The sequence below is a fragment of the Muscardinus avellanarius genome (genome assembly GCF_963383645.1).
Source record: "Muscardinus avellanarius genome assembly, chromosome: 3".
NCBI classification, from domain to species: Eukaryota; Metazoa; Chordata; class Mammalia; order Rodentia; family Gliridae; genus Muscardinus; species Muscardinus avellanarius.
This window is the reverse complement of record NC_137788.1, coordinates 160,298,187-160,323,056: the sequence shown is the minus strand read 5'-3', so window position 1 is coordinate 160,323,056 and position 24,870 is coordinate 160,298,187. Positions and strand designations below refer to the sequence as shown.

At 48.7% G+C, this 24,870-nt stretch overlaps 2 protein-coding genes across 2 annotated transcripts; both read left to right on the top strand.

Moving 5' to 3' along the window:
- Positions 1 to 867: 867 nt before the first annotated feature.
- Positions 868 to 12,574, top strand: SNRPA1 (small nuclear ribonucleoprotein polypeptide A'; the record flags this gene model as incomplete). The annotated part of the gene is made up of 9 exons (XM_080692363.1): positions 868 to 949; positions 3,029 to 3,176; positions 3,972 to 4,050; positions 7,172 to 7,218; positions 7,441 to 7,543; positions 8,338 to 8,417; positions 8,807 to 8,882; positions 9,941 to 10,034; positions 12,516 to 12,574. 9 exons carry the CDS (start codon positions 868 to 870, stop codon positions 12,572 to 12,574), a joined length of 768 nt encoding a protein of 255 aa, XP_080548489.1.
- Positions 12,575 to 15,926: 3,352 nt separating this feature from the next.
- On the top strand, positions 15,927 to 24,385 carry SELENOS (selenoprotein S; the record flags this gene model as incomplete). Its single annotated transcript, XM_080693463.1, is given in 7 exon segments — positions 15,927 to 16,016; positions 16,018 to 16,054; positions 16,639 to 16,773; positions 19,809 to 19,915; positions 21,463 to 21,552; positions 21,959 to 22,037; positions 24,306 to 24,385. Coding segments are annotated over 7 exon segments (618 nt in total).
- Positions 24,386 to 24,870: the final 485 nt, after the last annotated feature.

Genomic DNA, 24,870 nt, shown 5'->3' with positions numbered 1-24,870 from the left:
AGTATGCGCCACCACACCCGGCTTCGATATAAATATTTAAATATCTACGCTGGGTGTCTGGGTGTGGTGGCGCGTGCCTGTAATTCCAGTACTTGGGAGGCTGAGACAAAAGGATCACAGGTTCAAGGCCAGCTTCAGCAGCTTAGTGAGACTCTGTTTCCAAATTAATAAGACTGGCGGTGCACCTGGCTCAGAGGTAAAAATATTGGGGATTGGGTTCAATCCCCAATACCGCCACCAGAAAAAAAAATCCTGGAGACCACGAGCCTGACCGCAAACCCCACAGTACCAGGGGCTGGGTGGGCCTGCGGGTCATGGGGCATTGCCAGCGGCCTGCCCGAAGCCACTGACCCAAGCCTGGGTCTCTCGGGTGTAGCGGAACGTCCATAGCCTAAGGCCAGGTCAGAAAACTGAAGTCCTGGAGCATTCGCTGACTACGGGGTCCGGTCGCTCCTGGATGGAGACAGGACTCATACACCCTTGGAGCACTGGTGTATGAGAAAGTTCTACTCCCATGTTTCTGCGTCTTGTTCAACTTCTGGACGTGAACATTATAATCCTTAGCCCCCAAGACTCCCAGAGCCATCCTAGCGAAGAGCCCAGACGCAGAGACGTTCCCTAGGCTCGCACCTGGACTTTAGAGCAGGAGCCTGGAGGGGAAGGGGGCGTGGTTCTTTTCGATTGCTTCTGCCTGGCAGCTGAGCTGCGCGCGCAGGCTCTTTCGATTGCTCCTGCCTGGCGGCCGAGCTGCGCGCGCATGCGGCGGCGGCGATTGGTGCAGCCTAGTGGCCGGGCGCGGGGCACGCTGGGACGTCTCGCTGGCGGGAGGCAGCGCGGCAGCGGCGCGGGGCGGCGGGAGGCGGCAGGATGGTGAAGCTGACGGCGGAGCTGATCGAGCAGGCGGCGCAGTACACCAACGCCGTGCGGGACCGCGAGCTGGACCTCCGCGGTGAGTCCCGAGCCGGGCGGGCCTCCGGCCTCCGTGCGCGGCCTCCACGCCCGCCCCCTGCCGCGTGCGGCGAGGCCGGAGCTCGGCCCGAGGGCCCGCAGTGTGGACCCCGAGTCGGGATCGCCCCGGGCTGATGGCTGCCACAGGAGCGCCCCGCGAGGCGCTTCGGAGGCCTGTTACCCGGCTCCCCGACACCGACACCACTTCCTGGTCCATTATCGGCCAGGCCTTCCCCGGCGGGTCCCGCAGTCGGCCACCTCGGGCCAGGGAAATAGGCTTATTAATGGCTGTGACTCTGGTGCGGGGCGACTCGATGGTTCTTAGTATGTAGGTAATATGGTAATTTTAAGTTTAGATAGCATTTATATTGTCTTCTTTTGCGAAGGAGGAAAGTTAAGTCCCGGAACAAAAGTGGTTGCTTTCCCCGCAGCATGCTCTTTTGCGTGTATGTGGTAGTTGGGTTGAACCCAAGTGCACTGTACCCCTGAGCTACACTCCAGCCCGATTTTATTTTCTTATTCTGAACAGGGTCTCAGTAAACCGCCAAGGCTGACCTCCAACCGGAGATCTTCCGGTCTCGGCCTCGCAGTACTGGGATTAGCGGCATGCGCCACCTTTCCCAGCCCTTAACTATTTTGCATCCTCTGGGATCTCCCTGTATGGACACATTGTAAGGTGGAACGGTTTCACCAGAGTTCACGTTGTCTTTTCCATGTGTTTGGTGATTGAGCCTCTTCCAGGTACTCAAGTCCCTATATCTCTTTCCACCATAGTACAGCTTGGCTTTAAAAAAGGGGGGGGATGGGGAATGCAACCAGCTGCTTAGTATTTCAAGACGAGGCTTTAGAAAGGTGTAAACAGCACGTTCTTTAGAAAATAATTTGCTCGCGGCTTGGGGAAACCATGATCTCAGTCTCAGCACCAGGGATACCAGCTCTGCTTTCTGCTAAGATCACTTGCTGATCTTTGGGGAGCCTCTGTCCTTTTTTTGTTGAAATTAAGGTTTGCAGAGAAAGGTCCAGTGAGAAAATTGCCCACTCTGGCTCTCTTGGCACATGTTTATCTGTTACTCTGTTGAGAATCTTTATTTTGGTGCAGTAATTTTGAAGCAATAGTTCCTATGGCTCCTGTGTGTGGGGGTACTGGGTATTGAACCCCAGAGGCATTATATCCCCAAACTATGGCCCCAGCCCTATTCTTTACTTTGAAACGGTCTCACTAATTTGCAGAGGGCCTCACAAGTTGCTGAGAACCCTGTGAACCTCCTGTTTCCTCACAAGTGGCTGGGAACCTGTGATCCTTCTGTTTCAGCATCCCACGTACTGGGATTGTAAGCATGCGCCACCACACCTGGCTCCCTAGGGCTCTTGACTGTATGTTCTCACCTTGGCTGGATTTGTACATTTTCCTTGTTTAGCATGATAATTTGTTCACGGTGGGATTTGCTGGTTGTATATAAATTGTTGACCTTGAATTGAATTGGAGCTGGAGGTGAAATAAGGGATAACTCACCGCCTCATGGAGATGTGATGTGCTGATGAGCGCTTTGAATTTGGCTTGAAAATGTTCCTGTAAATGTTAATTATCAGCATTACTCTTAGAATGTCATCATTGCCTGTGTCCGTGTTGTCCTCGGTGTGTGTGTGTGTGTGTGTGTGTGTGTGTGTGTGTGTGTGTGTGTTACTGGGGATGGAACCCAGGGGCATTCTACCTCCAAGCTACACCCCCAGCCCTATTTTTTATTTTGGAATGAGGACCTCACTAAGTAGCCGCGGCTGTCCACAAACCTTGATCCTCCTGTCTCAGCCTCCCACGTTCTGGGATTACAAACGTGCGCCGCCACCCTGGCTTCCTCAGCATCTTTAAGTCCACTGCTAGATAGAGCATAAGCTTCTTGGCATAGAAACTTAGGACGTGTTTATCATTTATTTTTAGTGTCCAAAATGGTGTAGGTGATAGCTAAATACTTCTTGAATCAATGAAAGTATTGAGTCAAATTGCCAAGAAATAATTCTACTGTTTGAAGGAACTTTCAACTATATTAATAACCTATCGTGGTTTTTTCCCTTCATTTTACAGGATATAAAATTCCTGTCATTGAAAACCTAGGTGCTACCTTAGACCAGTTTGATGCTATTGATTTTTCTGACAATGAGATTAGGAAATTGGATGGATTTCCCTTGCTGAGAAGACTGAAAACCTTACTAGTAAACAACAACAGAATATGGTAAGTGTGTGCTGGTGGAGAGTGGCCTTCCCCCTACCGTAGATGTTGCAGCGTGCCCCGAGGGAGTTGTAGAACATACCTACTTCCAGCTACACCTGCAGGTTTCTTAATAAAATCAGAAGTGAATGGCGCTTTTTCCACTGAGAGATTTACTTGGCATTGGCCTAGTCTTATTTGCAGCTACTCACTACTTGTATATTTCCCAAAGTTTCCAATTCAAATTAAAAACATGCTGCTGTGTACACGTTTTGATTTCTAAAGCAGTTACCAGAGAGATTTTTCACTAAAAAATATATGCTCTCTGGTATTTTTCTTCACAACTTCTAAAATATAGCTTACTGAAATTATGATATTTTTGACCTTATTGTCTCTACCAGTTTTATTGGAGAAGGATATCAAAGGTTTATAGATAATGTCTAAGGAAGTACTGAGTGGTAGGTTGAGATTTATAGTTAGAAGTCTTTCTCGTAGGTTAGCCATTCCCTTATAGCATAGAAATATTGTTTATAGGTTAACCCTTCCGCTGGTATAGTTATCTGCCTTGTTCTTGAACTGTGAGTAGCATGTCCTGCCCAGGCCTCTCGCCATCTTGCAGGTTCTGCCAGGCAGTGTTCAGGAGGCAGGAGTCCTAAAGTCATCCCACTCCTGTCATGGACCCTGTACCTCGCACGAGGCTGCTTCTCGTGCCGGTTCCCCTCCGGGAGAGAGTGGGGAGGAAGGAGCTGCGAGGTCTGAGGTCCTCTGAGGGAGGATGGAAATCCCCTGTTAGCTCACTTACTTTTCACTCTGCTTTAGCCGCATCGGTGAGGGCCTGGACCAGGCTCTGCCCTGCCTCACGGAGCTCATCCTCACCAACAACAGTCTCGTGGAGCTGGTAAGCTGCCAGGGAGCACTGAGTCTCGGCGGGGTTACAGGTGCTGCCTGCTCCTTATTCAGAACCGGGCTTGCGGGGTTACTTTGATTTTGTGCAGTGGTGTTTTGTTTTGTTTATGGTGCTGCCGTAGGCATTGGACCCAGGGCCTCGCACATGCTAGGCAGGCCTGAGTTGTAAATGCTCTAAATATCTTCCAGTTCTGGCTGGCCTTTTGACTTTGTTTTGTTTTGTTTGTGGTAGTGGGGATTAAACCCACAACATTCTATCTCTGAGCTACACTTCCGGCCCTCTGTTATTTTGTATTTGGAAACAGGGTCTCACTAAGTCACTGAAAGCCTCGCTACATTGCTGGGGCTGGCTTTGAACCTGTGATCCTCCTGTCTCAGCCTTCCAAGTACTGAGATTGCAGGTATGTGCCACTACGCCTGGCTCTTTACTCTTTTTTGTTATTCCATGTTTCATATATATATATGTATATATATATATATATTTTTTTTTTTTTTTTGGCGGTACTGGGTATGGAACCCAGGGCATTGTACCTATCTCCAGGCTACACCCCCTTCCCTATTTTTTATATTTATTTTTTGAAACAGGGTCTCACCAAATTGCGGAGGGCTTCACTAAGTAGCTGGGGCTGTCTGCGGACTGCGATCCTCTGGTCTCAGCCTCTCACATGCTGGGATTACAAGCATGCACCACCATGCCCAGGTTTTATTCTTTATTTTTTGAAACAGGATCTCACTAAGTTGCTGAGGGCCTCACTAAGTAGCTGAGGCTGTCCGCAAACCCAGATCCTCCTGTCTCAGCCTCCCAAATGCTGGGATAACGAGTGTGTGCCATCAGGCCCGGCTTTCCACGTTTCTTAGCCGTCCTCTTTACCTAAGTTTAAGGTTAACCAACACCTTTATTTTCCCAAACAACACAGTGTAGTGGCCCCAGACATCTCAGACCCCACAACTTGTTCTGCGTTTGTTCTTTAAAAGCCCGTTGACTTGCCACTGTGCCGTAGATGGTGCATCTCTGAATTATCCTCGGGGGTGGTACGCCAGTATCAAGCAGAGGGCCCCACACTTACTTGTCTTATTGCCTCCTTTTCAGGAATAAGAAAATACTCAAGACCTTGCCTTCTTTAGTTGAAAAAATAGAAAGATGCAGTTAGTTGCAACTTTGCATTCTATTCTGTATTTCTTCGGGGCCCCAGTTGGGGACCTAGCTGTAGCTCTAGCGCTGGGCTGAAGCTCCCCCTGCTGGTGTGCTTGGAGATGGCAGTTTGCTCCGTAGCACTGTCTGTTCCCCCTCCCCAGTTTTCTCTGTTTTGTGGTACTGAGGGTAGGCCCCAGGAGCACTCTACCACTGACATACATCTTCAGCCCTTTTTAATTTTTTTTTTTTAATTTTGAGAGTGGGTCTTGCTGAGTTGCCTAGGCGGGCCTCGAACCTGTGGTCCTCCTGCCCCAGCCTCCCACGTAGTCTGGGCTACAGGCATGAGCCACTTCACAGCTTTTTGCTTTTTAGTCTGGACCACTTGAGGAGCTTGCCTGTCATCCGTGGATGGGGACGCGCGCGTCTTCCCTGCGTCCTTCCAGTTTGGTGTACGTGTTGCTTTATCTCTACTTTTTTCCTCACTGTCCCGTCTACGCAGTCTTGATCTCTTCCCGGCACCTTTTTCTCTGGAAAAGACAATTTCTGGTTAGCATTTAGGACGGGCCCAAATTGCCGCAGCCCTGCCAGGCTTATAGTCTCGTTGTTGGGATGCGCCAGCCTGGGCTGCTGCTATCCAGCTAAGCACCTGTTGGTGCTTCTGAGTTCTGCAGCTTCTCAGAGACCTGCTTGTCTTCCCTCTGCTTCTTCCTGTACAAATACTCTCACCAGGCGAGTCTTGAAGCTTAAAGCATCATGTCCCAACTTGTTCCTCTCGTAGGGTTTAGGAGACATCTTGTCATCTGCTTAGCTGCCATTGACCATGGGTGTTTGATTTTGCTATCCTTGTTCTATTATGGTTTTTGTCAATTTTGGGAGATTCATTAAGCTATCCTGACTTCTTCCCATAATTTGATGAGTTTTTGTTTGTTTTGTTTTAAGCTATACTTTTTCTTTTCTTTTCTTTTTTCCAGTACTGGGGATGGAACCCGGGGCATTCTACCTCCGGGCTACACCCCTAGCCCTATTTTGATTCTTTAATTTTGAAACAGGGTCTCACCGAGTTGCAGAGGGCCTCACTAAGTAGCTGATATACTGTTTATTTTGTCTTGAAGTTATTTTAAGTGATGAGGGGGGCATAGGATAAATATAGTTTTTCTCAAAGATAATACATGTTGTTCCCAGACACTTGGGAAGTACGAGCAACAATCAGGACATTACGCCAGGACCCTGGCTCGGGCTCCTGGATGAAGAGCGTGCTCCCAGGTCACAGCTTCAGCGCTGTTTTCTCTTTTGAATCACTGCTCAGGGTCCATTTTGAGATAGCCATGGGAAGTAAATTTTGTGTGTCTTTTACTGTTGAGACAGACGCTGTCAGTGCCAAGATTTGAAGAAGCTTACATGTATTCACCAATTTATTCAGTGGAAAGTAAGACTCATTGGTGTGCTGCTATTGCACTACGCACCAGGACAATAAAAAATGGGTGCCGTTGTGTTTTGGGTCTTAGCAGTGCTAGGGATTAAACCCAGGGGCATTCTACCTCTGAGCTATACTCCCAGCCCTATTTTTTATTCTTTATTTTGAAACAGGGTCTTACTAAGTTGCAGGGGGCTTCACTGAGTAGCTGAGGCTGTCCGTGAACCTACGATCCTCCTGTCTCAACCTCCCGAATCCTGTGATTATAAGTGTGTGCCACCATGCCTGGCTTAAAAATAATGGACACTTTTGCCACTTCAAAATACCAAAGTAGAGCTGGGCATGGTGGCGCATGCCCACTAATCATCCCAGTACTTGGGAGAATGAGACAGGAGGATTGCAGGTTGAAGAGCAACCTAGCAAGACCCTGTTTCAAAATGCAAACTACAGTAGGTCTGGGCTGTAACTCAGGTAGAATCCCCCGATCCATTCCGCCCCCCCCCCACACACACAAATAGCATGTGATATCAGTGTTCTTATCTGTGGCCATTACTCATGTTACAGGGTGACCTGGACCCATTGGCATCGCTCAAATCACTGACTTACCTAAGGTATGGAAACTATTTGTTGCAATGACAACAAATGCCGTCCTTAACAATTTCATCAGCTGTGACCTTAAAGCAATCAGTTAAAAGTACCTTTTAAAAAGTTATCAAAGGCGGGTCTAATGTTACTTAAATTTTTATAACATCAACATGCGAAGAATAGATTTTTCTTATAGGTTTATTTCACTGGTCTACAAGATTTACATTGTGTTGTTCTCGTTCTTGTAGCATTCTAAGAAATCCTGTCACAAATAAGAAGCATTACAGACTGTATGTGATTTATAAAGTTCCCCAAGTCAGAGTGCTGGATTTTCAGAAAGTGAAACTAAAAGTAGGTATTATTGTTTGGATGTAAGTCATTATAGAGACTGTAGTTTTTATACTTTTGTTATTGGGTGTTTAAATTGACTAATCAAATAAGTTTTACCAGTATGTAATTTAGAATGTGGACAGGGCTGGGCGTGGTGATGCACGCCTATAATCCCAGCGGGGAGGCTGGGACAGAAGGATTGCAGGTTTAAGATCAGCCTCAGCAACTTAGCAGCCCCTGTTTCAGAATTAAAAGGGCTGGGGCTATAGCTCATAGCTCAGAAGTACGAGAGCCCTGCATTTACCAAAAGGGAGGAGGGCAGGAAGGAACCTGTCGTCAGAGTATTTTTTCTCATAGCAGAGCTTAATGGTAGATCTTTGAATTAAGTCTGTTAGCTAATGTTAGACCTTGCAAAGCTGGCAGAATGATACAGCTACGCAGTGGGTTGTCTGCTTGGATATATTCCCAGTGAGGAGTTTAGTCCGTGGTGAGAAGTCCTAGCTGTTTGGTTTTTTTTTGTTTGTTTGTTTGTTTTTTTGCACTGGTTTATTTTTGTTTTTGTTTTTTGTTGTTTTTTTCCTCCCTTCTTAGTTCTTTGACAGCCCCTCCCTTTAACTAGTTGAGGGAACTTTCTTCAGGGAGCTTCACCAGAGAAGGCAAGACCATTGTCTTCTTTTGGTATAAAACTGGCTTTTTGATAATTTGGCCAGCCCAGAGTATTTCAGAAGAGTTCTCTTCCATGTTTTCTGAGGAATGCATCTTAAACACATGTGGTATTCCTATTTCCATTAACTCTGTGTGTGGTGTCGCTGTAGGAGCGTCAGGAAGCAGAGAAAATGTTCAAGGGCAAACGGGGTGCACAGCTTGCAAAGGATATTGCCAGGAGAAGCAAAACGTAAGACACGGATGTCCGGCTTAACTCCACTTCACCTTCAGAAACACTGCCTGGCAGCTTGCCACCTACCAAAGTAAAACTTTAAATGCGGTATTACATTTGAGTGCTGATAGTGTGTGGCCACCCATGGCCCATACATCACATCACATTTCTACTAGGTCAGCAGAGCCAAATCTCTGTGCGGTCTTAATGTGGTACTTTATACATCTTGTTTTCTCTATAGGAAGATGAATTGGGTGGTGTTTCTGAAGGAGAGAGTTCTTGTATCAGTTTGTTAACAAAGATAAGATACTACACTGGTTGAATTACTTTCAAAAGCTTTTGAAAGTAAAAGAGAAGCAACTTGCATTGGTCAGGACTTAACAGTTATGTTCTTCCTCCCTCCCAAGTTTCAATCCAGGTGCTGGTTTGCCAACTGACAAAAAGAAAGGTGGACCATCTCCAGGAGACGTGGAAGCAATTAAGGTAATAATGCGATAGCCAGGCGTGCTGGCGCACGCTTTTAATCCCAGCATTGGGGAGGCTGAGACAGGAGGATCGCGGTTTGCGGCCAGCCTCGGCTACTTAGTGAGAGGTCCTGTGCAACTCAGTGAGACCCTGTTTCAAAATAAAGAATAAAAAATAGGGCTGAGGGTGTTGCTCAGAGGTAGAATGCCCCTGGGTTCTACCCCCAGTATGGCAAAAAAATAAAAATAAATAAATAAATAATGCACCGGGATTCTTGGGCTGCAGAGAGCTGAGGTGAGATTAGGACGCAGTGTAGTAAACCAAGTTCTGAACACTGCAGGTTCCATTTTCCTCACAGTTGTTAAAATGCAGCTATAGTACTAATTACGGAAAAACTGGCTTAAAGTTACTATTTAGCTGAGCGTGGTGGTGCACAATCCCAGTTACTTGGGAGACTGAGACAGGAGATCATGAGTTTGAAGCCAGCCTTGGCTACTTACCAAGACCTTGGCTCAAAATGAGAAGTAAGAGGTGCTGGGGCTGCAGCTCAGCTGTAGGACACTCGGTCATGCCCAGTACTGCAACCCAGCTCCTCCCCTCCCCCACCCGTTGATTATTTGGCGGCCTTTGGCTTAGATTGCCTGCCGGAGCCAGTGGAAGCGGGGCACCAGCGTCTTTCTCGTTTCCCAAGATGCATTTATCACTTAGAGCCACTAGTTACTTTAGTGTGTGATCTCAGTGTTTGCCTTGATTTTTTTTTTCAAAGGCTTGCTGACAGATCCTGTTGATCCATCACTCTAATTTTATAATAAGACCTCTAGAAGTGTCTAGTAATATAATTTCAAATAGATGCTTAGCTGAAATTTTGGGACATGTGAAATGATACTTGATCTCTTTCATAAGATTTTGGAAATGAATGATTTGTTTCTAGGTGTATTTCAGGACACCAATAAAATTCTTCTCTTGACACAGAACACTCATGTTCCCATTTGAAAGTTTGCTGTGAACTTCTGTAGGCATTTTCTGGGTGGTGGATACTTGGTTGCCGCTAACCGGCCATCTCCAATGTCTTCTAGAACGCTATAGCCAATGCGTCGACTCTGGCTGAAGTGGAGAGGCTGAAGGGCTTGCTGCAGTCGGGCCAGATACCCGGAAGAGAACGCAGATCAGGTCAGAGGCGGCTTTGTCTTTCACTTCCAAACAGTCTTACACTTGCAGTGGCTACACAACCCAGAAAACAGTACCTGGTAAAGAAAGTGGCGCCGCAGCGCTGTGGGGTGGGGCGGGGCAGTCTGAGCAAGAGCATCGTCACGGAGCATGGCGTGAACCGAACTCTAGAGGTCCCTCGTGGGCGGTGGCCCACGTAGCATTGCGTCACGTGCCACACGGTTGTGCTCACAGAGCTTGCATGTGTAGATAAACAAATACTCTGCATCACAGTTGCCTGCAGCGATCAGAACAGTGACGTGCTCTGTAGGTTACAGGCTGCAAGCGTAGGCAGTGCCGCACGGCCTGGCAGTGTCCTGGGCATTGGATCCAGGTCTGTGCACGTGCATTCTCGGTGCTGTTTGTGCGGGCACAACAAAACTGCCATGCAGATCTGAACGGATCCCTGTTGTGAAGCAAGACGTGGCTGTCATGGTCACTTAGTGCTTGGGAGCACCGACTCGAGTCAACCAGCCCGAGACTTAAGTCTTAGCCTCATCAGCTCTGTCCTTTGGCAAGTTTCTTTGTCTTAGTCAAGTACTTTCAAGTCTAAAACCTTTTTAAATCTGAGATGATAGTAGAAACGACCTCAAAAGGTTGTTGGGAGAACCAGGCACTGTACATGCCTATAGTCCCAGGAACTCAGAAGGCTAGGCAGGGAGATCTCAAGTGCAAGGGCAGTTTGGGCAACTTACCATACTCTTCAAAAAATAAAAGGGGCTGAGGGTATTTTTCAGTGGAAGAGCACTTGTCTAGCACACACAAGGATCTGAGTTCAATCCCGAGTACTACAAAATAAATTCTGTAGAAATCAATGAGAATATTAATAAATATGATTTTTGATACTTTCATGAAATGACTGAACATTTCACTGAAGTCAGTGAAACACTGTTTTCCAAATGTTAGACAAATGGATATTCAGGTAAGAGTAAGAACACAATCCATGGATACGCTTCCAAACTTGGCTTCGTATTGAACTGAGCATTCACACCGACCCTTGAGAAACTTCCCTTTGTGAGCCCTGCCTGGTGGCGCACTCTAAGTCCCAGCTACTAGGGAGGCTGCGGCAGGGGGATCATTTGAGGCTAGCCCAGGCCACAGCAAGACTCCATCTCAGAAGTGGGAAACAGGCGCCCCATGTCAAATTTTGGCATACTACCTAAAGATATCTGCAGTTACCTGCAAAGGGAATTGAAATATTTCTCCTATGTTATGTGACTTGATTTTCTTCATATTCTATAATCAAAACCACGCTACAACAGGTGCAGAGCCAAAGCTAATATGAGAGTCTGGCTGACTGCTACCAAATCAGCCTTTACAGAGATTATGCAAAAATGCTTAGCAACATCAAACTTCTCACGAGATATTTTAGAAAACACTGTTCTTTCACAAAAATGTCAACAGTGGATTTTGGTTTCATGAATTAACTGCTTTTTAAAATTCTGAGTTTTAATTTAGATACAGAATTAGTGCGTGTCATGGACGTGAGCGAGGGCTGTTTAGGGCCTGGCCTTAAAGATTTGAGAGCTGCTGGACTGGGTGGGGGCAGAGAGGAGCACCGAGGCCTGCAGGAGAAACACGCTTGGGCCCAGAGGCCGGCGTGTGAGGCTCCTGGCACAGGCAGAGCGCCCCGTGGGGTGTGCGCTGGGTTGGCGCACGCTGGGGATCTGACATGGAGGTCAGGAAGGGGCAGTAGCAAAACTGCGTATGTGACTGCAGCAGGATAGAGCTGCTCCACTAGCTTGCTCCCCCGGGAATGTTTTATCTGGGCTTCAGTGACTCTTGGAATTTAAAGTGTGATGGGAAAAATGAAGTGCAGTAGAGCGGGGTTTGGTGATCCACTGAGAGGCTGAAACCAGAGGGTCACAGGTCTGAGGCCAGCCTCAACAATTTACTAAGACGTCATGGTTTGGGTTTTGTTTTGCCTGTGGTGCAGGGGATTGAACCTTGAGGGCATTTTACCTTTATGCTACGCTCCTGGTCTTATTTTTTATTTAAAAGTGGAGTCTCATTAAGTTGCCAAGATTCTTGCTAAGTTGCTGAGGGTGGCTTTCAACCTGTGATCCTCCTGTCTCGGCCTCCCAAGTAATGGAGATTACAAGCATTAGCCACCACACCTGACTTTTGAGCATTCCCAGTTTCTTTGTCCAAAGTAGTGGAAGAGTTAAACACAGGTATGACCTTTGTGTCTTCACAAGAAATGAATCGCCAACCGCAGCCGGCGGCAGTGGTTTAGATGTGGGTGAAACGTCTTCGTGACCCTCTTCTTGGAAATCGACTGTGTCTTCCAATACCTGCCAAAGCCTCTCTGCGCTGCCAGCTCGAGCACAGGGGTGCTTTGGGTTTGCACCTCGTTTGTGGCCGCCGCACGGGAGCCGCAGAGCGGGCACGCGCACTGAGTGAACACGCCGAGCCTGGCCTGACCTCGTCTGTGCTTCTCTTTAGGGCCCGCCGACGACGGAGAAGAGGAGATGGAGGAAGACACAGTTACCAACGGGTCCTGAGGCGCTGGCTGTGACGCGGCTGAGACAGGTCGCTCTTGGAGTGCGGAAACCCGCCTTGCTGAGTGAGCAGAGGGCGTCTCGGCGCGGCTGCAACTCAGAGATGCTTTTGTAATATAAAGTCCCAAATCCAAGTGTCAGTTTTCTACAAATGGTAAAAATAAAGGCCACTGGCTGTGCGGCCACGCCGTCGTCGTATATTTGCAGTGACGGACGAGGACACATTCGGGTTGGAAACGTGGGTGGCTGTCCTGCCATCTAGGAGATGTTTACATCTCAAAGTTTGGAGAAAGGCCCCGGGCTTCCGGACTTACACCGATCAGCACCCTTTGACCTAAATTAAAACTGCATTTGAGTATTATACAAATGAATAGGTTGTTGATTAATTTTTTCTGTTAGTTGGAGCCGCATCTTCCAGCCTGTAAAACACACGTAGAAGAGTCATGGCTTCCTTGGGGCGGGCTAAGGCACACCGGCGTCCACTAGCCAGTAGTTCCCCTCAGCGGTCATCAATGTTCCTGAGCCAGAATATGACGCTTAGTGGGGAGCATTTTCAAACCCCCAGCGCTCTGGGCTCCCCCTGGGCATTCTCATTTCTCGGGTTGGGTTTTGAGAGCCCCTTTGCTGATTTGAAATGTGAGCACCATTCTTGAGTAGTCTCTGGCGTGTCTTGGTGATTGTGGGTCAGCTGGTAACATCTTACAAGGCAAGATGCCTAAAACACAAAAGACTGTGTTCAGCCCCTGCCACCCCTGGGAGACCGCGCCTTCGGAGCACTGGCTTCTGCTGAGTGTCATGGAGTCTGCTCGTCCTGGGTTGGGTTGGGCGCCAGCGCTCCAGTATCTTGTGATAGGCCTCTGCAGCCTGGCTGCCCTCTGTGAATGCAGGGTGAACACTGTTTCTGCCGGTGATGAGAGGACTCCATTCTTCCTGGGGTTGGGGGGGGCTCCGTAGTAGAGTGCCTACACACCAGGTGTGAGACCCCGGGTTCCTTCCCCAGCACTGAAAACAAAGAATAGTGGGCCTAGTATTCATGTTTGAGGAACATTATTGTTTTATTGCCATCTCTGCCCTCCTTTAAGCCCCCCACACCCCTGATCCCATCTTATTGCTTGTACTTTTGTGGGAGATTTGGCAGTTTATCAGTAGCTCCTGCCACAATAATGTCACATAACAAACTACCCCAAAACTCTGGAGATTTAAGCAGTGGCCACTGTTCCCACAGGGGCTCTGCTCTTCATTGCAGACCTGCGAGCTCACCAGAGTGGCTGGGCCTTGCATGTCTCGTTCTCTTTGGACGAACCAGCCAGCCTACCAAAGGCACAAGGAGTAAACACTAGGCTATGCATGGTGGCGCACACCTGTGATCCCAGTACTCGGGAGGCTGAGACAGAAGGATCACAAGTTCGCAGCCAGCCTCAGCAACTTAAGAAGACTCTGTTTCAAAATAGGGCTGGAGGTATAACTCTCTTGAGGTAACAATACCCTGGATTCAATCTCTGGTACCAAAAGAAGAAAAATTGGCTTCCTAAGGCTGATATATTTTGCGCACTTTCCATTAGCCAAAGCAAGCCACCTGGCCAAATACAAAAAGGGTGGGGAAATTCACTTCGTCCTGCAGTCCACGAGAAGGGTATGGCTGCAAGGAGCTGAGTTAGGGCAGTTGTTGAGCCTGCCGTGGCCAGTGGCAGTTCTGGTTGCCGGTCACCTTTGTCCTGTTTTTGCCTTCTCAGTTCCTGGCCAAGGCAGCCTTGTGACAGGATGTTAGCACTGTTCCCTTGACCTAATCTTGTATCTCCTAGGCGACCTGGCTGAATTTCTCCACCCCACCCTAATCTGGTTTATCTCTGAGGATCATGCTCCTCTCCGGTGAGCTAGCCCAAGCTGGTAGGATCTGAGGTGGATCTAAGGTGACCACCGAAGTGGCCACCAGACGATCTCCAACTTGACAAGTGCCAGGACCACCAAAAAGAAGCATAAAAGACCCGTGGAGGTGGCATCCCCTGTAATCCCAGACACTCACGAAGCTGAGGCAGAGGCTGGCAAGTTCCATGCCAGCCTGGGCAATGTAGTGAGACCCCTGGCTCAAAATAAGGCCTGGGGATGCTGCTCAGCCCCTGGATTCAATCCCAAGTACAGCAAAGAAAAAAAAAAAGGCATAAAAAGAACAAAAAGGTGGGGCCTTTCCTGGGAAATGTTGAGTCATTCCCAGAAGACCTGAACGTCCCTTCCCTTAATTAGCCTACCCCAACCATCTGTTACCTCCCAACCCGGACCTCTTCTATTCTTGGCAAAGAATAAGTCTACTGCAGCTCCATAGGAACAGGATCTTGTTGGTTCCATAATTCAGAAAAAGCACGCAGTTTAAGATCACCTCCTACATTATTTTCTAATTCTCAATCCTTCCTTTGACAGTTAGGTACACTCCCAAAAAACAAAATGTAGCCAGAGATGGAGTCTTACACCTATAATCCCAGTACTTGGGAGACTAGAGGGCCACGGGTTCAAGTTCAGTCCCAGCAATTTAGCAAGATATTCAGCAACCTAATGGAACCCCGTCTCAAAAACTAAAGAAGTCTGGATATGTAGCTGGGAGGTAGAATGCCTCTGAGTTCCAGTACCCACCCCCAAATCGTGAAATATCAAAGAAGGTAGTTCTAGTTGCCAGAGAGGTGGTGCTATTTGAGGAGAGGAAGGCACTGCAGGCTGAGGAAAGGGCCCTATCATAAGTAAATGTATTAATATCTGTGACACATTTGAGTCAACACTGGATGGTGCCGTTGCTATGGTAACCCCTTCCCAAGAGGCTTTGATTCTGGAGAACATTTAAGATCCTGGAGACTTTCTTGGCTCTAAAGTAGGAGGAAGCTGCCAGTATTTCAGCTTTACACCTCCGTGGGGATGGACTTTGGCTGCGATTCTTAATGGCTGGGAGTGGCAGAAGAGCTGAGCCCAGCCGCCCGAGGGCACAGGGCAAGGCTGTGGGCGCAAATCTTATGCCCAGGCGGAACCTAATCCTCTCCTAATCCTCTCGGCCCTCAGTGTCCAATCAGTATAAAAGTGCACATTCGCCGAGAGGTCAGCCATTCGGGCTCACGCGACGCAGTGGCGAGCTTGATGCTCCTAGGATCACCATAACCTGGCAAGTGTCGGGAGGACTTCCGGCATCCCGCTGCTTCCGGCCCCGCCCTTCAGGCGCGTCCCCCTGCGATTGGTCGAGCGTAGGGGCGGGGACAATCTACGAGTTGCGATTGGCTGAGACTCCGGTCACATCCGGAGACGCCACGTGTACGTAGGGACCAGCCGGCCGCGCTCCTTGGAGGCGAGACGGCCGCATCTGGCAGGGGCGGCGGCCATGGATCGCGAAGGGGAGCAGCTGTCCACGCGGCCGGCCCTGGAGACCGAGGGGCTGCGCTTCCTGCACGTCACGGGTGAGTGGCCGCGGGGCTTGCGCCGCCGGCTATCCGGCGGCCGCCATGTTCGGTGAGTCGTGCTCGGCTGCGCGCCGGGCGGGGGCCGGGGAGGCCTGGCCGCAGCCGGGCGCTGACCTCGCCCGCAGGCCTGGGCAGTGGGCCAGGACGTCGCCTGCAGACTTCCCCCGAGCGGGGCGGCGCTCGCGGATCTTGGTCGCGGCCGTCCTTTATCCGCGCAGGCCCTTCCGGCTGCAGTTACTGGAGCCCCTTGGACATCGGCGTTCCCCTCCACTCCCCACTCCTAACACGCCTGGCAGCCCGCGCTGGCTGGCACCTGGTTTTAATATTGGTGGCTCCCCAGTTCCGAGAGGCCTTTGTCTTCCCGAGCCGGAGGAGCCCCTCTCCGTCCTTCAAAGCCCAGCCGCAGGCCCGTCCACCCTGCGGGCTGCCCCTCTGCCTCTCAGGTGGTGGAGAAGGCTCCCTACTCGGGGGTCCCCGAGCGGATGCACTTTTAGCTGAATCGTAACTGTCTGCTGCTTACGGGCCGTTTCTTCAGCTAGAACGCGACGGTGTCGGGGACAGGAACAGCACTTAACTGTTGGGATTTGTGGAAAGGACAGTATTGGTTCCTTAAAAGTTGCTTTCTTTCCGCAGTGGGCTCCCTGCTGGCCACCTATGGCTGGTACATCCTCTTCAGCTGCGTCCTCTTCTACGTGGCCTTCCAGAAGCTTTCCACCAGACTGAGGGCCTTAAGGCAGAGGCAGCTGGACCAAGCCCAGGCTGCTGTGGGTTAGTGCGTGGGACAGAAATGTATTTAAAAGCTAGTCTGTTAAGAGTGACAAGTACACGGTGCTCATGGGTGGGGGTGCTTTTTATTTTCTGAAGTTGATTTTGGTGCGCATGCGATATTTATTTTCAGGTTGTCAGACTTCTACAGTAGAAATGAAAGTAAACCATCAGCCTTTTAGTTTGTTTTGTTTTGGTACTTCTTACCTCCAAGCTATATCCCCCTCCTGCCGCCCTTTTTATTTTTGGCTTGGAAACAGGGTTTTGCTAAGTTGCTGAGGCTGTTCTCAAACCTGCTCTCTTCTTGTGTCAGACTTCTGAGGACTAGAATTACAGGTGTCTGCCCTTTTTTTTTTTTTTTTTTTAAGTATTGGGGAATTGAATCCAGGACCTGTCACATGCTAGGCAAGCACTCCACCTTTGGGCTACATCCCCGGCCCTGTTTGAGAGATTTTAACCAACTGGAAAATTCAACCTGCCTGATGTTGCTTAACACTCAGTGCGCATCTTGTTGAATGATTTTTAATTTTGGGATGAACTAAAACGAAAACTTGAGTTGCTCGGAACATGTAGATCTGTCTACTGAGTTATCTTTAGAACCATTGAGAGTGACCAGAAGTTCAGCCTTAATTCATATATCCCTCTTTTTATTTTTCACCAGCTTCTCAGATCTAATTTCCAATTATATTTGCTTGTTTCAAAAACATTCTCAGCCAGGCGTGGTGGCGCACGCTTGTAATCCCCACTCTTGGGAGGCGGAGACAGAAGGATTGCGCAGGTTCAAAGCCAGCCGCGCTGGCTTAAGAGACCCTGTTTCCAAATTTAAAAATATATATATAGGTCTGGGAGTGTAGCCCAGAGGTAGAAGGGTTTCCAGGAACCCCAGTACCACCAACAAAAACAAAACAAACAAACAAAAAATCATTCTCTTTAAAAAGGTAGCCTTTTCATTAGCTAGAAGCTACACTTTCTGAAATGTTTTGATAACAGCATAATTAAGTCTGACCCAGGCATGGTGGCACACACCTGAAGTCCCAGTGGGGGCTGAGGCAGGAGCATTGTGTGAGCCCAGGATTCAAGGCAAACCTGGGCAATACTCAAAAAAAAAGCAGACACCAGTTGTCATGCATCGAGTCTCTACAGCGGCTGGGGTGGAAAGCTTCGTTTTACAAACCATATAAAAACAAAGTTAAGCCCTGGGGTTCATTTGCTCTTCATTTTTTTTTTTTTTTCCTTTGTAGAGACAAAGGTAAATTACTCAAGAATCTTTACCTTTTTCTCATGCAGTTCTGGCCTAATTAAGTGATGGGTAAAGATTTGGAAAACATTGTCTTTGTCTTCTGGAATTCTGGCTCACACCTGTAATCCCAGTACTTGGGAAGCTGAGACAGGAAGATCGCAGGTTCGAGGACAGCTTTAGCAACTTATTGAGAATCTGCTTCAGTGCAAGAGCAATTTTTTAAAAAGGGCTCGGAGGCCGGGCGTGGTGGCGCACGCTTTAATTTAATTACAGCATTCGGGAGGCTGAGACCGGAGGATCGTGGTTCGCGGATAGCCTCAGCTACTTAGTGAGACCCTGTTTCAAAATAAAGAATAAAAAAATAGGGCATGGGTGTAGCTTGGAGGTCAAATGCCCTTGGGTTCCATTCCCAGACCCGCAAAGATAAATAAAGAAAAGAAAAGAAAAAATAAGGGCTGGGTGTGTAGCTCGGAGTTAGAATGCCTCTGGGTTTAATCCCCAGTACTACAAAAAACAAATATGACCATGTGTGAGTGAGGTACTGAAATACCCACATTGTATAATGAAATCTCATCGTGACCATCAGAACACTTATATTTCAGACACAGGGCCACTATCTGAGACTGTGCATTAGGATTCTGGAGTGAGCCCAGAAGTCTGTATCTCTACCCTTGGCAACATAGTGAGACCTCAATTCAAAAAACAAAAACAAAAAAATGTCATGTGTCTGAGTCACTAAACTTTTTTTTTTTTAATAAAGTTTATGCTAAACCAGGCCTGATGGCCCACGGCTGCAATCCCAATACTCGGGAGGCAGAGACAAGTGGAGCGCAGACTCTTGGCCAGGTGCAGGCCCTTCATGATTTAGTGAGACCCTATTTCAAACTAAGAAATAAAATAGGGCTGGAGATAGAATGCCCCGGGGTTCAATCCTCAGTACCACCCAAGAAAATAAATAAATAAATAAAGCTCACTAGCCAGGCACAGTGGTGCACACCTATAATCCCAGTACTTGGAAAACCTAGACAGGAAGATCACATGTTCCAGACCAGTCTCAGCAACTCAGAACTGGGGATTGAACTCAGAAGGCATTCTACCTCTGAGCTATAGCCCCAGGCCTATTTATTTTTTTATTGGAACAGTGTCCCACTAGGTTGATGAGAATCTCACTACTACTGAGGCTGTCCTCGAGCCTACAGTCCTCCGCTCTCAGCCTCCTAACTACTGGGATTACAAGTGTGTGTCACCCTGCCTGGCCCTATTTCGAAATAAAAGGCCGGGCGTGGTGGTGCAGGCTTGTAATCCCTGCGCTTGGGAGGTGGAGACAGGAGGATCACACAGGTTCGAAGTTAGCCTCTCTGGCTTAAGAGACCCTGTTTCCAAATAAAATATAAAATAGGACTGGAGGTATAGCCCAGAGGTAGAAGGGTTCCATCCCCAATACCACCAAAAATAAAAAAGAAATAAAAAAGAAAAGAAATAAAAAGGGCTGGGTTATGGCTCAGAGGTAGAATGCATCTGGTTTCAATCTCTAATGCCAAATAAATAAAGCTTGCTATGTTGGTCAGGCTCCTACCTGTAGAAATGTGTGTTTTGAGTCAGTTTTCGGTGGTGTGGGTGTTGGGCTGAAGAGCCGTGGCCAAGGACAGCTGCCTGTCCACTAAGGCAGCACGTGGAAGCTTACTGGGGAGGAGTCTCCTTTGCTTCCCGGCCTCATTCACACCTGGATGCCGCACTCAGCACTTCCCGTGTCGTATTGCGTAAGATGGCCCAACCCGATTCTTTTCTGACATTATAGAACCCGATGTTGTTGTTAAACGGCAAGAGGCTTTAGCAGCTGCTCGTTTAAAAATGCAAGAAGAACTGAACGCACAAGTTGAAAAGCATAAGGAAAAACTGAGACAGGTATGACTGGTTGTATTTGGTGAATTAATTATTTCCAGGGCAAACTGATTTTATGAGTCTGTCTGTCTATCTGTCTGTCTCTCTCTCTCTTTTTAGTGGTACTGGGGATGGAACCCAGGGGCACTCTACCTCCGAGCTACACACACCCCCCCATCCTATATTTTAGTCTTTTCTGTTTTTGAAACAGGGTCTCACTGAGTTGCAAAGGGCCTTATCCTCCAGTCTCCACCTCCTGAATGCTGGGATTACAAGCGTGCGCCCCCACACCTGGCGCTTTTTTTGAGTCTCTTAGCGAGGTTCTCAGCCTCAGTTACTGATGCTGAGCCTGCAGCCCTCTGTCTGCTTCCCACGCACTGGGATTACAGGCACGCGCCATCACACCTGGCTTATTTGTAGCTTGCAGAACGGGGTCCTAGCCTGTCAACTCCGGCAGGTATTTGAGGTCCTAGGATGTAAATATTGGAGCTACTGAGAAAAAATGTGCTACTGTGGATAGTGTGGGTGTAGCGTTACAGCGTGAGGTGCAGCCCCCAGAGGGAGATGGGTGTGTGAGTGTGGCGGAGCCCGCGTGCATGTCGGGTGGCTCTTAGGACAGGGACCGGGGCCGCGTCCCTTCCTCGCGGCTTAGTGCTGGTGGCATGCTTGCTTTGTGCGCTTGGTGTTCTCCAGGGAGAAGCACTCTGGAGGAATAGTGTCTTTTGTTTCTTTTTGGCTTTGAAGTGATTCCCTTACAGCAGTATTACTCAACAATTGTGTGTCCAGGTCTCAAGATATGACACACAGAAGATGTTTCAGCCTTTTTTTTTTTTTTTTTTTTTTTTTCTGTACTGGGGATGGAACCCAGGGGCGTTCTACCTCCACGCTACACCCTCAGCCCTGTTTTTTATTCTTTATTTTGAAACAGGGTCTCACTGAGTTTCAAAGGTCTCACTAAGTAGCTGAGGCTGTCAGCAAACTGCGATCCTCCTGTCTCAGCCTCCTGAATGCTGGGATTACAAGAGTGTGCCACCATGCCTGGCTTCAGCCCTTTTTTGTTGTTTTATTTTTTAATTGTACTGGGGGTTTTTCTGTGTGTGTGTGTGTGTGTGAGAGAGAGAGGGGGGGGGATATATACTGTGGCTTGAACCCAGGGGCATTCCACCTCCTGAGTTATACCCCAGCCTGGCTTTTTATTTCTCACGGAGGGCCTCGAGGGGCTTTGCCTAAGAGGCGCGGCTAGGTGCCGCCAGGTGGTGACGGCTGCCCGCTGCCCTGTCACCTGTTCCAAGGCAGCCACTCCCCACGAACGTCCTGTGAAGGGCGACGTTCAGAATGATTCGCTGTTCTTGTCCGTGGCGTGTTGGCCTCTATAACAGTGCGCACAAACAAGCTTTGTTGCGAGGTAAACTCACACAACCAGATCACCAGAGCTTTTTTAGCCAAAGGAAATTATGGGTGCAAATTTGTTTTGAAGGACTTTGAAGTTAAGAATTGTCAGAATTGGAATTTTCTTTGAGAAAAGTGGCAGCTTATGAGTTCTTTCTATGCACTGTGTGGTCCTTTCTCAGCTTGAAGAAGAGCGAAGGCGGCAGAAGATTGAGATGTGGGACAGCCTGCAAGAGGGCCGGAGTTTCAAGAGAAGTGCGAGGAAGCCTCAGGTACTGGCTTGACACTTTCGAATGGGTGAAAGTCTGTGGAGCAGACATTGTTCTGTGGTTTGTTGCTTTGTTTTGGTTCTGTGGATTGAACCCAGAGCCGTGCTACCTCCCAGCTACACCCCCAGCCCAATGTTATTTCTTACGTGGAAACACGGTCTTACTAGGTTGCTTAGAGCCTCTAAATTGCCAAGGCGGGCTTTGAACCTGTGATCTGCTGCCTCAGCCTCCCAAGCACTGGGATTGCAAGCAGGAGCCACTCCGCCCGGCTTGTGTTGCGTTTTGCTGACCAGCAGTGTGGGGATCAAACCCAGGGCCTTACACGTGCTGAGCAGGCGCTCGACCTCCAAGCGATAGTCCCAGCCCCAAGGAGGTTTGCAGTGATTCTTAAATCTGTTATTCAAAACAGGAGGAAGACAGTCCTGAGCCTTCTACCTCATCCGTCGTCCCCAAGCGGAAGCCCGACCGGAGGCCCCTGCGGGGAGGCGGTAAGCACACGAGGATGCCTCGTGTTCGGAATGCTCAGCACGAGTAGAGTGCGCTTGCCTTTGAGAAGTAAGATTGTCTTGCTTTGTTTCAGAGCCCATTAAAACTAACTCCCAAGCTTAGGGTTCTGATGCCTAAATAGAGGAACTGATTGAGAACGCCACAGAGGCCTCACTGAGCAGTTAGAATGGGAGGCGGCAGCAGTCCTGCCGACCGCGGCCCCATGGGGAGGTGAGTGCTCGGGGCTGGACGCGGCGGGGCGTCCGCCAGCGTCTCACAGGCGCCTTCCTCCAGGAGACAGACACGTGCTCTCCAGAGCCTTTGTGTGTGTGGCGCAGTCCGGGCTCTCAGTGACACCGTTGCAGTCTGGCAGTGTTCTTTATTAAGGAATTTCAAATCTGCTTGGGAAAGAGGGACTCGCGCACAAATGGAAACCCATGACTACTTTTTGTGTGTGGTGCTGAGGATTGAACCCAGGGGCAGTTTACCTCTGAGCTATATCACCAGCCCTACTTTATCATTATTTACTTATTTATACATACACGCATGCATACATACACACACACACACACACACACACCATACATACATACATACGAACTGAACCCAGTGGTAGTCTACCTCTGAGCTATACCCTAACTCCTATTTTATTTTTATTTTGAAACAAGGTCTCACTAGATTGATGAGAGTCTCACTACTTGCTGAGGCTGTCCTCTAACCTGTGATCCTCCTGTTTTTGCCTCCCAGTTACTGGGATTACAGGTGTATAGTCCCAGCTCCTGTTTTATTTTTAATTTTTTTAACTGGGTTTGATAGGTTGATGAGAGTCTTACTACTTGCTGAGGCTGTCCTTGAACCTGCGATCCTCCTTTCTCAGCCTCCTGAGTACTAGGATTACAGATGTGTGCCACCACCCCTGGCAAAAATGCTATTTTAAAACTATGTTGCTGAAGCCGAGCGTGGTCGCGCACACTTGTAATCCCCGCGCTTGGGAGGCTGAGGCAGGAGGATCGTGCAGGTTCGAAGCCAGCCACGCTGGCTTAAGAGACCCTGTTTCCAAATAAACAAATCTAAAATAGGTCTGGGAGTGTAGCCTGGAGGTAGAAGGGTTCCATCCCCAGTACCACCAAAAAAACAAAAAAGCTACGTTGCTGGGAGCCTGTTTTCAGCGCACATAATGGCACTGTTAAGAGAGATGCGTATAGAAAGTGTGCTGTGCGGCACGCGCGAGTGCGTGGCCTGTTTGGGCATCCAGTGGCCCTTTGCTAGGGCCTCTGACCAGCTCAGTTCTACGAGTACGGAAACCGAGGCACAGGGATTTATTGCCCGAAGATTCCACAGCAAGTTAGGGACAAAACCAGCTCTTTCGGGGCCGGCGGGCTCCGGCGCCTGCGTGCTCAGCCAGGACCCCAGTTGTCAAGTTGCCTGGAGAAGCCCGTTGGGGAAGGCACTGACGACCCGGCTCTGGCGGGTACAGGTGGCAAGCCACATTCTTTTTTTTTTTTTTTTTTTTTTTTTTTTTGCTTGTTTGCAGTACTGGCCAGGGACATTCTATCTCTGAGCTATGGAATTCTATTCTTTATTTTGAAACAGGGTCTCACTGAGTTGCAAAGGGCCTCACTATAAGTAGCTGAGGCTGGCCGCAAATTGTGATCCTCCTGTCTCAGCCTCCCGAATGCTGGGACTACAAGTGTGCCACCACGCCCGGCTCCCATTCTGTTTTAACTTTTTAAATGTATTGTCTGTAGCTTAAACAATCCTTGCTTTGTTTTATTCGTGTGGGGATTGACCCCAGGGGCTTTGTACCTGGAGCTTTCTTATTCTGAAACAGGGTCCCCATGAATTACTGCATGCTGTCCTCGATCCAGGATCCTCCTGCCTCAGCCTCCCACATGCTGGGATTGCAGGCTTGCACCACCACCAGGCTCACCGCCTTTATTTGAATGTGTACTTTGTATCAGGCGGTACAGTTACAGCTTCGTATACTTAAGTCAGGCGTCCTGAGAGGATTTTTTTGGGGGAAGGTTAATTTTTCCATGTTTTGGAGAGTTAAGACCAAGAAGTTGAATAGCGCCCCCCAAAGCCCATTCAAACTGCGTTCACATATAAAATACTTCATTTTTAGATGAGAGCTCAAAGGTTTAGAAAGGTCCACGAGAATGGACTCTGCGGTGCTTTGGACGTGCATTAAGCTCACGGTTGTATTTTTGATAGGAAATGTTCCCAAATTTTCAGCCATCTCTATTTTCCTCTTCCCCTTCTCATTCCAGGTTATAACCCTTTGACTGGAGAAGGAGGTGGCACCTGCTCCTGGAGGCCTGGACGTAGAGGCCCGTCGCCTGGCGGATGAAACTAAGAGCCTTGTTAGTGCCGCCCTGACACTAGCAAGTGATTCCTTGACCCTGAATTCAATTGCCTTGCGCACGCTTTTCACAGTGACTAGCCGGGGGGCGGGGTTGCCTTTCTGTTCTTAACTACACCCGTGTTGAAGGCTTCGCTCAGCATGGGACGTGGGCGTCACCACTAGGCCACACTCCACTGGAGGCCGGTGCTGCGGCTGATTTTCTGGCGAGTTGCTAGTTGGTAGCTAAAGACCTCCAGCTCCTTTTGCCCTGGTGGTGAAGCTAGTCACGGCCTCTGGCGTTAGAAGGCCTTCCTGGCAGGTCGGTCTCTGTGACAGGTTGCGTTGAATGATGTCTTCCTTATAAATGGTGAGCCCACCAGTGAGGATTACTGATGCAGACAGTTGATGGGTTTGTTTCTGTATATTTATTCCTATGTACAGAACTGTAAAAAAAAAAAAAAAAAAGGACATTGTAAATATTAAAAAGATGA